Raw genomic sequence first — 12,447 nt, forward strand, 5'->3', positions numbered from 1 at the left:
AAAGGCCTGGCAGAGCATTACAAAGGAGGTGTAACGATTGGTGTCAGCAACACAGATTTTTCTGATTATAGGTGATCTGCAGTATCACCAATAATACGAGTATAGCTAGACACAGGACACCTAATGTGGTATTGTGTTTGGTGCAACAGTAATAAGAGAAGTTATCTCCCGAGGAGCGGGAGATACAGACAATATTGCAGCCAAGGATCCCCTGAGGGGCAGGGGATTCAGACTGCACTGCAGCCAGTGGACGCCTGAGAAGCAGGGACCACTGACGTGTTAGAGAGTATGATCCCTGAGGGGCAGGTGATCAAGACTAAGCAATAGCCTAGGATCCCCTGAGGAGCAGGGAATGCAGACTATACTGCAGCCAAGAATTCCCTGAGGAGCAGGGAATTCAGATAGTACTGCAGCCAGTGGACTCCTGAGGACCAGGGACCACTGACTGTGCTGCAAGTGAGGTCACAGGTGGAATGAGTGATTATGACTGTACTACAGCCAAGGATTCCCTGAGGCGCAGGGAATCAGACTGTACTGCAGCCAGTGGACCCCTGAGGAGCAGGGACCACTGACTGTGCTGCAAGATGATCTCCTGAGGAGCAGGTGATCAACAGACACTATTTGCAGCTAACAGACACCTGAGGAACAAGTGTCACAGACAGTACAGCAAGACTGATCACCTAAGGGTTAGGTGACAGCCCTTAAGATTTCCCTCACTAGTGGTAAGACCCACTAGTGAGGATAGAAAGGTCGGACAAGCAAGGTCAACAACGAACGAGCAGATACAGTACAGAGGCGGAAGACTGATTCGGTATCTAGGTACAGGCAGAGTCGGCAACAGTAATCAGATAGGCAGAAGTACCGAATCAGTAAGCAAGAGAGTAGTCAGGAGAGCAAGAGATCATAATAGATAAACAGTAGTAATATAGCAATATCCTAGTCTAGGTGTGAAGTCCTTGGTTTCAACACCTGGGAACTAGACTAACAGATGTACAATAGCAATATAATAGTAGTTAAAGCTATCAACGGAATCTGACTAAGTGTGAATTCCCAGCTCCGGCTGGTTCTAACACACTGTAAGATCTGACTAGGGTCTGAGCGCTCACACGTAAGCATTCGCAACAGCAGACAACTTGCAACTGACAGGCAAGTCCTATAAATACCCAGAGCGCTCCACAGCGCCGCCCCAGTCACTCAGCCAATCCGGAGCATAACTGGAGTCAGCTGATCGGCTTGATCAGCTGACTACCTTTCTACTTGCATAAAGGTCCTGTCGCCTGGCGCGTGCAGCTCTTAATCTGTGTGCACTAGAAGGACCAGGCGAACCAGCAACATGTAGTTGCGCGGCAGAAGCCGCCGGTTGGAACGCGGAGATGGCCTCCATGCCGCTTGCCCATGCAGCGGCATCTCCGCTATTCTTTACAGGAGGAAACCAGCATCTGCTGATGAGTTCAAGACTTCAGGCTGTCATTGCCAGCAAAGGGTTTTCAACCAAGTATTAGAAATGTACATTTTATTTCCAGTTATTTAATTTGTCCATTTTCTATTTTCCCCCGGAAATGAAGGGATTGTGTTAAAAAAATGCTTTATTTGCCTCACATTTTTATGCAATCATTCAGCCAGATGCTACCTCACAGAGTCAGAGCCACAACTGGCTGCCATGAGCATTACTTCTTCCATCTGTAGCTATATACACCATGTTCCATGCGGTAACTCCTGTGCAGGACAGACGGCAACAACACTCAAGAAGTAGCCTTTGTGCCACCTAGTCTACTGTTACCATCCTGTACTTTAGCCTCTGCGGTCCATTCAAAATCAAAACAGGTATGCAACTACCACTTAGAAAATGAGATAAGTTCTAATGGGTAGATTGTAAGCTCGCTATGGCAGGGCTCTCTCATCATTTTGTGTCTTGGGATTTAATTTACTGGTATTTAACCACTTAACGACCGCGCACTGCACATGGGCGGCCGGAAAGTGGATCCCGCAAGGACCGCCGTATGTACGAGAGGCGGCGGTCCTTGTACGGGCATGGGCGGAGCGATCGTGTCATTCGTGACGCGATCCTCCGCCGGGGATTGGCTCCGCCCCCTTTGAGCTGTAACCCGCCGGCCGTTCGGAAGCGCCGGCAGGTTACTAGCACCCGGATCGCCACATACAAAGTGTATAATACACTTTGTAATGTATACAAAGTGTATTATACAGGCTGCCTCCTGTCCTGCTGGTCCCAGTGTCCGAGGGACCACCAGGGCAGGCTGCAGCCACCCTAGTCTGCACCCAAGCACACTGATTTCTCCCCCCCTGCCCCCTGATTGCCCACAGCACCCCTCAGACCCCCCTCCTGCCCACCCCCCAGACCGCTGTTTGCACCTAATCACCCCCCTAATCACCCATCAATCACTCCCTGTCACTATCTGTCAACGCTATATTTTTTATTAGGTCCCTAACTGCACCCTGGGAACTCCTGATCTCCCCCCCACCACTCAGATTCTCCCCAGACCCCCCCCCCAGACCTCCCCCCTGTGTACTGTATGCATCTATCCCCCCTGATCACCTGTCAATCACCTGTCAATCACCCATCAATCACCCATCAATCACCCCCTGTCACTGCCACCCATCAATCACCCCCTGTCACTGGCTGCCACCCATCAATCAGCCCCTAACCTGCCCCTTGCAGGCAATCTGATCACCCACCCACACCAATAGATCGCCCGCAGATCCGACGTCAGATCACCTCCCAAGTGCAGTGTTTACATCTGTTCTCTACCCTAAACACCCACTAATTACCCATCAATCACCCATCAATCACCCCCTATCACCACCTGTCACTGTTACCCATCAGATCAGACCCTAATCTGCCCCTTGCGGGCACCCAATCACCCGCCTACACGCTCAGATTGCCCTCAGACCCCCCCTTATCAATTCACCAGTGCAATATTTACATCTGTTCTTCCCTGTAATAACCCACTGATCACCTGTCAATCACCCATCAATCACCCCCTGTCACTGCCACCTATCAATCACCCAGTGTCACTGCCACCCATCAATCAGCCCCTAACCTGCCCCTTGCGGGCAATCTGATCACCCACCCACACCAATAGATCGCCCGCAGATCCGACGTCAGATCATCTCCCAAGTGCAGTGTTTACATCTGTTCTCTACCCTAAACACTCACTAATTACCCATCAATCACCCATCAATCACCCCCTATCACCACCTGTCACTGTTACCCATCAGATCAGACCCTAATCTGCCCCTTGCGGGCACCCAATCACCCGCCTACACACTCACATTGCCCTCAGACCCCCCCTTATCAATTCGCCAGTGCATTATTTACATCTGTTCTTCCCTGTAATAACCCACTGATCACCTGTCAATCACCTGTCAATCACCCATCAATCACCCCCTGTCACTGCCACCCATCAATCAGCCCCTAACCTGCCCCTTGCGGGCAATCTGATCACCCACCCACACCAATAGATCGCCCGCAGATCCGAAGTCAGATCACCTCCCAAGTGCATTGTTTACATCTGTTCTCTACCCTAAATACCCACTAATTACCCATCAATCACCCCCTGTCACTGCTACCCATCAGATTAGACCCTAATCTGCCCCTAGGGCACTCAATCACCCGCCCACACCCTCAGAACGCCCTCAGACCCCAGCCCTGATCACCTCGCCAGTGCATTGCTTGCATCTATTCCCCCATCTAATCACACCTTGAGACACCCATCAATCACCTCCTGTCACCCCCTAGCACACCTACCCATCAGATCAGGCCCTAATTTGCCCCGTGTGGGCTCCTGATCACTCGGCCAAACCCTCAGATCCCCCTCAGACCCCCTTCCGATCACCTCCCCAGTGCATTAATTGCATCTATTTTCCCCTCTAGCCAACCCCTGAGACACCCATCAATTACCTCCTGTCACCCCCTAGCACTCCTATCCATCAGATCAGGCCCAATACAACCTGTCATCTAAAAGGCCACCCTGCTTATGACCGGTTCCACAAAATTCGCCCGCTCATAGACCACCTGTCATCAAAATTTGCAGATGCTTATACCCCTGAACAGTCATTTTGAGACATTTGGTTTCCAGACTACTCACGGTTTTGGGCCCGTAAAATGCCAGGGCGGTATAGGAACCCCACAAATGACCCCATTCTAGAAACAAGACACCCAAAGATATTCCGTTAGGAGTATGGTGAGTTCATAGAAGATTTTATTTTTTGTCAAAAGTTAGCGGAAATTGATTTTTATTGTTTTTTTTTCACAAAGTGTCATTTTTCACTAACTTGTGACAAAAAATAAAATCTTCTATGAACTCGCCATACACCTAACGGAATACCTTGGGGTGTCTTCTTTCTAAAATGGGGTCACTTGTGGGTTTCCTATACTGCCCTGGCATTTTAGGGGTCTTAAACCATGAGGGGCAGTCTAGAAAACAAATGCCTCAAAATTACCTGTGAATAGGACGTTGGGCCCCTTAGCGCTCCTAGGCTGCAAAAAAGTGTCACACATGTGGTATCGCCGTACTCAGGAGAAGAAGTATAATGTGTTTTGGGGTGTATTTTTACACATACCCATGCTGGGTGGGAGAAATCTCTCTGTAAATGGACAATTGTGTGTAAAAAAAATCAAACAATTGTCATTTACAGAGATATTTCTCCCACCCAGCATGGGTATGTGTAAAAATACACCACAAAACACATTATACTACTTCTCCTGAGTACGGCGGTACCACATGTGTGGCACTTTTTTACACCCTAAGTGTGCTAAGGGGCCCAAAGTCCAATGAGTACCTTTAGGATTTCACAGGTCATTTTGCGACATTTGGTTTCAAGACTACTCCTCACGGTTTAGGGCCCCTAAAATGCCAGGGCAATATAAGAACCCCACAAATGACCCCATTCTAGAAAGAAGACACCAAAAGGTATTCCGTTAGGAGTATGGTGAGTTCATAGAAGATTTTATTTTTTGTCACAAGTTAGCGGAAAATGACACTTTGTGAAAAAAAAAAACAATTAAAATCAATTTCCGCTAACTTGTGACAAAAAATAAAATCTTCTATGAACTCACCATACTCCTAACGGAATACCTTGGGGTGTCTTCTTTCTAAAAATAAGGTCATCAGTGGGGTTCCTATACTGCCCTGGCATTTTAGGGGCCCTAAACCGTGAGGAGTAGTCTTGAAACAAAAATGACCTGTGAAATCCTAAAGGTACTCATTGAACTTTGGGCCCCTTAGCGCAGTTAGGGTGCAAAAAAGTGCCACACATGTGGTATCGCCATACTCAGGAGAAGTAGTATAATGTGTTTTGGGGTGTATTTTTACACATACCCATGCTGAGTGGGAGAAATCTCTCTGTAAATGGACAATTGTGTGTAAAGAAAATCAAACAATTGTCATTTACAGAGATATTTATCCCACCCAGCATGGGTATATGCAAAAATACACCTCAAAACACATTATGCTACTTCTCCTGAGTACGGCGGTACCACATGTGTGGCACTTTTTTACACCCTAAGTGCGCTAAGGGGCCCAAAGTCCAATGAGTAGTTTTAGGATTTCACAGGCAATTTTGCGACATTTGGTTTCAAGACTACTCCTCACGGTTTAGGGCACCTAAAATGCCAGGGCAGTATAGGAACCCCACAAATGACCCCATTCTAGAAAGAAGACACCCAAAGATATTCCGTTAGGAGTATGGTGAGTTCATAGAAGATTTTATTTTTTGTCACAAGTTAGCGGAAAATGACACTTTGTGAAAAAAAACAATACAAATCAATTTCCGCTAACTTGTGAGAAAAAAATAAAATCTTCTATGAACTCACCATACTCCTAACAGAATACCTTGGGGTGTCTTCTTTCTAAAATGGGGTCATTAGTGGGGTTCCTATACTGCCCTGGCATTTTAGGGGCCCTAAACCGTGAGGAGTAGTCTTGAAACAAAAATGACCTGTGAAATCCTAAAGGTACTCATTGGACTTTGGGCCCCTTAGCGCAGTTAGGGTGCAAAAAAGTGCCACACATGTGGTATAGCCATACTCAGGAGAAGTAGTATAATGTGTTTTGGGGTGTATTTTTACACATACCCATGCTGAGTGGGAGAAATATCTCTGTAAATGGACAATTGTGTGTAAAACAAAAATCAAAAATTGTCATTTACAGAGATATTTCTCCCACCCAGCATGGGTATGCGTAAAAATACACCCCAAAACACATTATACTACTTCTCCTGAGTACGGCAATACCACATGTGTGGCACTTTTTTGCAGCCTAACTGCGCTAAGGGGCCCAAAGTCCAATGATCACCTTTAGGCTTTACAGGGGTGCTTACAATTAGGCACCCCCCAAAATGCAAGGACAGTAAACACACCCCACAAATTACCCCATTTTGGAAAGCAGACACTTCAAGGTATTTAGAGAGGAGCATAGTGAGTCCGTGGCAGATTTCCTTTTTTGTTTTGCCGCAAGTTAGCAGAAATGGAAACTTTTTTTTTCTTTTTGTCACAAAGTGTCATTTTCCGCTAACTTGTGACAAAAAATAAAATCTTCTATGAACTCACCATGCCTCTCAGTGAATACTTTGGGATGTCTTCTTTCCAAAATGGGGTCATTTGGGGGGGTATTTATACTATCCTGGAATTCTAGCCCCTCATGAAACATTACAGGGGGTCAGAAAAGTCAGAGATGTTCGAAAATGGGAAAATTTACTTTTTGCACCATAGTTTGTAAACGCTATAACTTTTACCCAAACCAATAAATATACGCTGAATGGGTTTTTTTTAATCAAAAACATGTTTGTCCACATTTTTCGTGCTGCATGTACACAGAAATTTTACTTTATTTGAAAAATGTCAGCACAGAAAGTTAAAAAAATCATTTTTTGCCAAAATTTATGTCTTTTTTGATGAATATAATAAAAAGTAAAAATCACAGCAGCAATCAAATAGCACCAAAAGAAAGCTTTATTAGTGACAAGAAAAGGAGCCAAAATTCATTTAGGTGGTAGGTTGTATGAGCGAGCAATAAACCGTGAAACCTGCAGTGGTCTGAATGGAAAAAAAGTGGCCGGTCCTTAAGGGGTAGAAAGCCCTAGGTCCTCAAGTGGTTAATAGCTTGCTCTCTGTTATACATTTTATTCATCATGTTACATCTGCCATTGTAATCACCAGTTCTGTATTGTGTACCAGTGTCCATATTTGATGTTATTATTAATATTATTTAGTATTTATATAGCGCCAACATCTTACGCAGCGCTGTACAGTATATATATATTGTATTGTCACTAACTGTCCCTCAAAGGAGCTCACAATCTAATACCTTCTATTATCATATGTTTATGTATGTATTATGTAGTGTAAGTACTGTAGTCTAGGGCCAATTTAGGGGTGAGCCAATTAACTTATCTGTATGTTTTTGGGATGTGGGAGGAAACCAGAGTACTCAGAGGAAACCCACGCAGACACGGGGAGAACATACAAACTCCTTGCAGATGGTGCCCTGTCTGGGATTCGAACCGGGGACCCAGCGCTGCAAGGCGAGAGTTCTAACCACTACGCCACCGTGCTGCCTATTATTGTCTGTATCATTATGTATCCCTTGGTTGTTTTCCTATTTTGCACAGCGCCACAGAATATGTTGGCGCTTTATAAATAAATAATAATCATAATAATAATGGGTAACTTACCCAGACGTAATGTGGTTGACACAACCACTGCTGGGGAATCATCCATGTCATCTGTAACAGATCTATTTGCTTCTAATAAATTTTCACTAAATTCCGGTCAGTGACTAATCATTATATATAGTGTTAACCCTCATGGGCTTTCTTTCTCTTGTTCAAATTTGGTTTGTTTCAAAAAACCATGGTGTGGCACAAGACATAAACTTATAGTCTCTAATGCTCTCCAGTGCGTGACAATTGTGTGGCCATAAAGAGTCCGGCGGCAGTGAGGTCTGGCGGACAACTTGGGACATTGGCCTCAATTCACTAAGATCATGCTAGAGATAATAAAGCAAGAGAAAACTTACCTCCACATGTGAGAGAGTTATCTTACCTCTTCATTCCTTAAGTTGCCTCTCCTGTAGTTAATTTACCTCCTCTGTAGTTAATTTACCTCCTCTGTAGTTATTTTCACACGCGGTTAATTAACAGCCTGTCTTTAACTCTGGAGTTATTTTAAGGATTGGAGAGTTAATTTAAAGACAGAAGAGTTAACTTTAGGCTTGCCTGAGGTAAAATGTTTCCTGAATACTACATGCCTTATCACCATGGTAACAACTCTAGAAGAGTTATTAAAGACAGGAGATAAGCTTAGTTAATTGAGGCCATTGGCCTCAATTCACTAAGATCATGCTAGAGATAATAAGGCAAGAGAAAACTTACCTCCACACGTGAAAGAGTTATCTTACCTCTTCATTCCTTAAGTTACCTCTCCTGTAGTTAATTTACCTCCTCTGTAGTTAATTTACCTCCTCTGTAGTTATTTTCACATGCAGCTAATTAACAGCCTGTCTTTAACTCTGGAGTTATTTTAAGGATTGGAGAGTTAATTTAAAGACAGAAGAGTTAACTTTAGGCTTGCCTGAGGTAAAATGTTTCCTGAATACTACATGCTTTATCACCATGGTAACAACTCTAGAAGAGTTATTAAAGACAGGAGATAAGTTTAGTGAATTGAGGCCATTGTCTGTAACAAATTCTTGCCAGGGACAAGAGACCCTAATTACAGAACTTGTCGCAGGTAAACTAGGATGTCTGGTCACTGAACCTAAGTACTGTACATACATTAAAAATTGTAAAGTGCACGATTAGCTTGCAAATTGATTGTCTTCACTATAATCCAGAGATGCTGCATGTAGAGGTGCAGGCAGAAATACATGGTATTGTCCTTCTTCCTACTATTGGGTTTCAGCCTTGCACCACTGTAAGCTGTATTGGGCCCATTACATGAAAGCAAGTAGAGACGGTAAAACATTCAACCTACTTTGTAAATGTTTAAATATAAAAGACAACCATGTAATGCTTACAAAAGGTCATTTTTAGGAGTAGGAGAATATATATAATTGTTTATCTCATCAGTTTATTTTCACCTCGGGTTCACTTTAACTAGACCTACATACTGCAGTAGTTGAGTGAGTGTCACATAATAATTAGTCAAATGACATTTATTTGTTATAATATATACAGTAGATATATATGTGTATAAAGGGAAATGGAATATCATACCCCTGACCATCCATAGGGTAGAAAATTTCCTTCTGACCAGTTCTTTCCATTGACATAGAAAAGGCCAGCGATCATGATAAACACCCACACTGCCAAGTTAATCACGTTCAACACGTTATTAAAGCCAACGGAATTCTTTACTCCAAGGGCCACAATTATTGTCACAATGACAGCAATGACCAAAGCAAGGAGGTCTGGATAGGATTCTTCTCCTTTCCCTGGAAAAAAAAGCATGCAACAATATTACTTGTTTAGCTTAAAGACTATACTGTACACTGTGCACACATTTGTCTTTTACAAGAAATCAAGGCGAAACTCATTATCAAACACTGCGCTTGCAGCCGATCGGATTGTGAAGGATGGCTATGCCGGCAGAGTATGTTTTGTTATGAGTCATAAGAGTGAGTAATAAGCTTTCGTGATTCAGGCCTGCAGACAGTTGGTAGGCTATAATTCCCTGTAGCCCATGCATCATCTGTAATAGAACAGGCACATTTATAAACACAGACTGTGATGTCAGATAGGAAAAGCCTGCCCTTTAAGCAGCTTCTCCTGTGCCTTTATTGCATTATTGTAATTGTAACACCAGGTGACACTGCTGACGCAATGCCAGAGATACAACATTAAATTGTATCTTGCTGTCTGTTACGCTAACTGACTGAAAAAGTAAAATATATCTATATCTATATCTATATCTATATCTATCTATCTATCTATCTATCTATCTATCTATCTATCTATCTATATATATATATATATATATATATATATATATTAGTGCATCACTGCAGATAAGTTGACTTTTTGACACCTACATTTTGGGTGTAAAGTGTGTGTGTGTGTGTGTGTGTGTGTGGGGGGGGGGTCCGGCTTATGCCCAGGTGATATTCCATGGGTGAGGTATGCATCCCTGCATGCAGAGCTTGTGCTGGAGCGTGCTGCAGCATGTTCATTTACCTCTTCTTGCTCCAGCTTGCATTCACAAATCTCCCCGGCAACTTCTAAACCGGCCACTAGAGCCCCAGGCTCACTGCGCCGGTCACATGACAGAGAGCTTGGAGCTCTAGTGGCCAGTTCAAAAGCTGCTCGGGAGCCACGGGGAACCGGAGCTGGGGTGAGGAAAGATAGATATACATGCTGCAGCATGCTCCAACGTGCACTGTGCAAACCTTCTGGCTCATTCTAATGCACAATCTACAAGGGGGGCTACGGCAGAATATTGGGGACCCCAATATTCTACCATAGCCTTTAAGAGGGTCATAGCTTTTGGCCTATTTTTTAGACTAAAAGTGGTGGTAAGAACGAGGGGGCGGGCTTATGCGCAGGATGGCCTATTCATACATTTACTTTCAAAATATACACACTGGCAACACTAAGGGCCCTTTCACACTGGCGCGGTGCGCCATTTTAACTTAGCCCACCACTAGGGCAATGTTAGTCTATGGGTCCTTTCATACCAAAGTGGTGCGGCGCAATGCAATCGAAGTTACGTTTTTGCCCCAAAGAAAGTGCATACCTATGTTACCATGCGACTCCTGAGGCAAACTTCAGTGGACCGAAAGTCATGTAAGTCTATGGCGACGTGCGTGTTTTAAAATGACTGCCACAAGTTGTATGTGTCACGTATGTGCAGAAGCGTATTTTAGCAATACGCTTCCACGTACGTGATCACTACGGCAACAGAAAGTGAGCGTCACTTCCTGCTCGGCCGGCTGCCTGATGGGGATTACCGCCTACCTACGCGGTAATCCTAAAGGCTGTTTTTGGTGGTGCGGCCCCCGGGCTGCACCGCATCGCTAATCCGCAGTGTAAATCCTGCCTAAGGAAAAATGTCATATAGCCTATAATATCTTAACAAAACAAAACAGAAAATAGAAGTTGACATATACGGTATGTAGGTGTTGCTGTAAAAATTTACTAAAGCCAAACCACATGGAGATAAGTCATTACCTAGTCCATTTAACGTCCCAACGCTCTCGATTAACCAGTGGCTGATAGTGTGATTGGCGAGGGAGTCGAACATACTGCTGAGGGCGCTTGCTCCAGCTGCAGTGCCAATCAGATACTCTAAGATTAGATTCCATCCAATAAAGAATGCTACAAATTCTCCGACAGTAACATAACTGTAGGTGTAAGCAGAGCCAGTAGTTTTGGGTACGCGAACGCCAAATTCAGCATAGCACACACCTGAGAAAAATATACAATAAGAAAATGAATTAAGAATTTTTTAAATGGTTATAATGAATATGCTGTATTCAAATTCATTGAATATACAGTATGACAAATACAGTACAATTAAATAACATAAAAATTAATTAATTGTGTCTCTGTAATTGTGACATTAGCCTGGTATGCAATGACGATTGCATTATACTTTGAACATTCCTTGGCATTATCATTTTGTATTCTATTCAGCATTATGACATCTTACTGCACCTCATTCCTTGTATTACAGTTGAAAGTAATTTTGATGAGTAATTATTTATTTATTCAAGTATTTATATAGCGCCGACATATTACGCAGCGCTGTACAGTTTACTGTCTTGTCACTAACTGTCCCTCAGAGGGGCTCACAATCTAATCCCTACCATAGTCATATGTCTATGTATGTATCATAGTCTAGGGCCAATTTTAAGGGGGAGCCAATTAACTTATTTGTATGTTTTTGGGATGTGGGAGGAAGCCAGAGTGCCCGGAGAAAACCCACTCACACAGGGAGAACATACAAACTCCTTGCAGATGTTCACCTGGCTGGGATTCGAACCGGGGACCCAGTGTTGCAAGGTGAGAGTGCTAACCACTATGCCACTGTGCTGCCCTAATATTCCAATAATATTAGAACTCACAGCTAAATAGGTATTGTTATAATATTTAAACATTTCACATAACAGAGAATTAAAAAGCTAAAGTTAAATGTTCCCTATATTCTGATTGTAAGACACATACTTTATTCATTCAAACAAACAGGCAACCATAACATCACCAATCAAAAAAGCCCCTCTGGACTCTAATGCCCCCTCTAAGCTAATGTCTTATTTGCTTCTCCCCTTTGCTCCTAAACTGCTGGCAGGGCACATCTATTCAGAACTGTGTGGCAATGTATTTTCTAACTTCTTGTCTGACCACCTTCAGTCCTGCTTCTGTACACCCCAACAATCTACTGAAACAATCTTCACTTAACGACCAGCTGGTAGCAAAATCTAAAGGCTTATT

The 12,447-nt window shown here is 43.6% G+C and overlaps 2 protein-coding genes across 5 annotated transcripts in view; both read right to left on the reverse strand.

Moving 5' to 3' along the window:
• The window catches only part of RPL22L1 (ribosomal protein L22 like 1), a 460,839-nt gene that overhangs the window by 128,236 nt on the left and 320,156 nt on the right, over positions 1 to 12,447 (reverse strand). The gene's annotated exons all lie outside the window — the stretch shown is intronic.
• Positions 1 to 12,447, reverse strand: part of SLC7A14 (solute carrier family 7 member 14) — a 137,055-nt gene that overhangs the window by 16,725 nt on the left and 107,883 nt on the right. For all 4 annotated transcript variants that reach the window (XM_068281006.1, XM_068281008.1, XM_068281009.1 and 1 more), the window contains 2 exons: positions 11,185 to 11,421; positions 9,235 to 9,452 (listed from right to left, as the gene is read on the reverse strand). In XM_068281006.1, the coding sequence (XP_068137107.1) occupies positions 9,235 to 9,452; positions 11,185 to 11,421 (455 nt within the window). The remainder of the gene's footprint in view (positions 1 to 9,234; positions 9,453 to 11,184; positions 11,422 to 12,447) is intronic.

The sequence above is a fragment of the Hyperolius riggenbachi genome, chromosome 4, assembly GCF_040937935.1.
Source record: "Hyperolius riggenbachi isolate aHypRig1 chromosome 4, aHypRig1.pri, whole genome shotgun sequence".
Taxonomy (NCBI): domain Eukaryota; kingdom Metazoa; phylum Chordata; class Amphibia; order Anura; family Hyperoliidae; genus Hyperolius; species Hyperolius riggenbachi.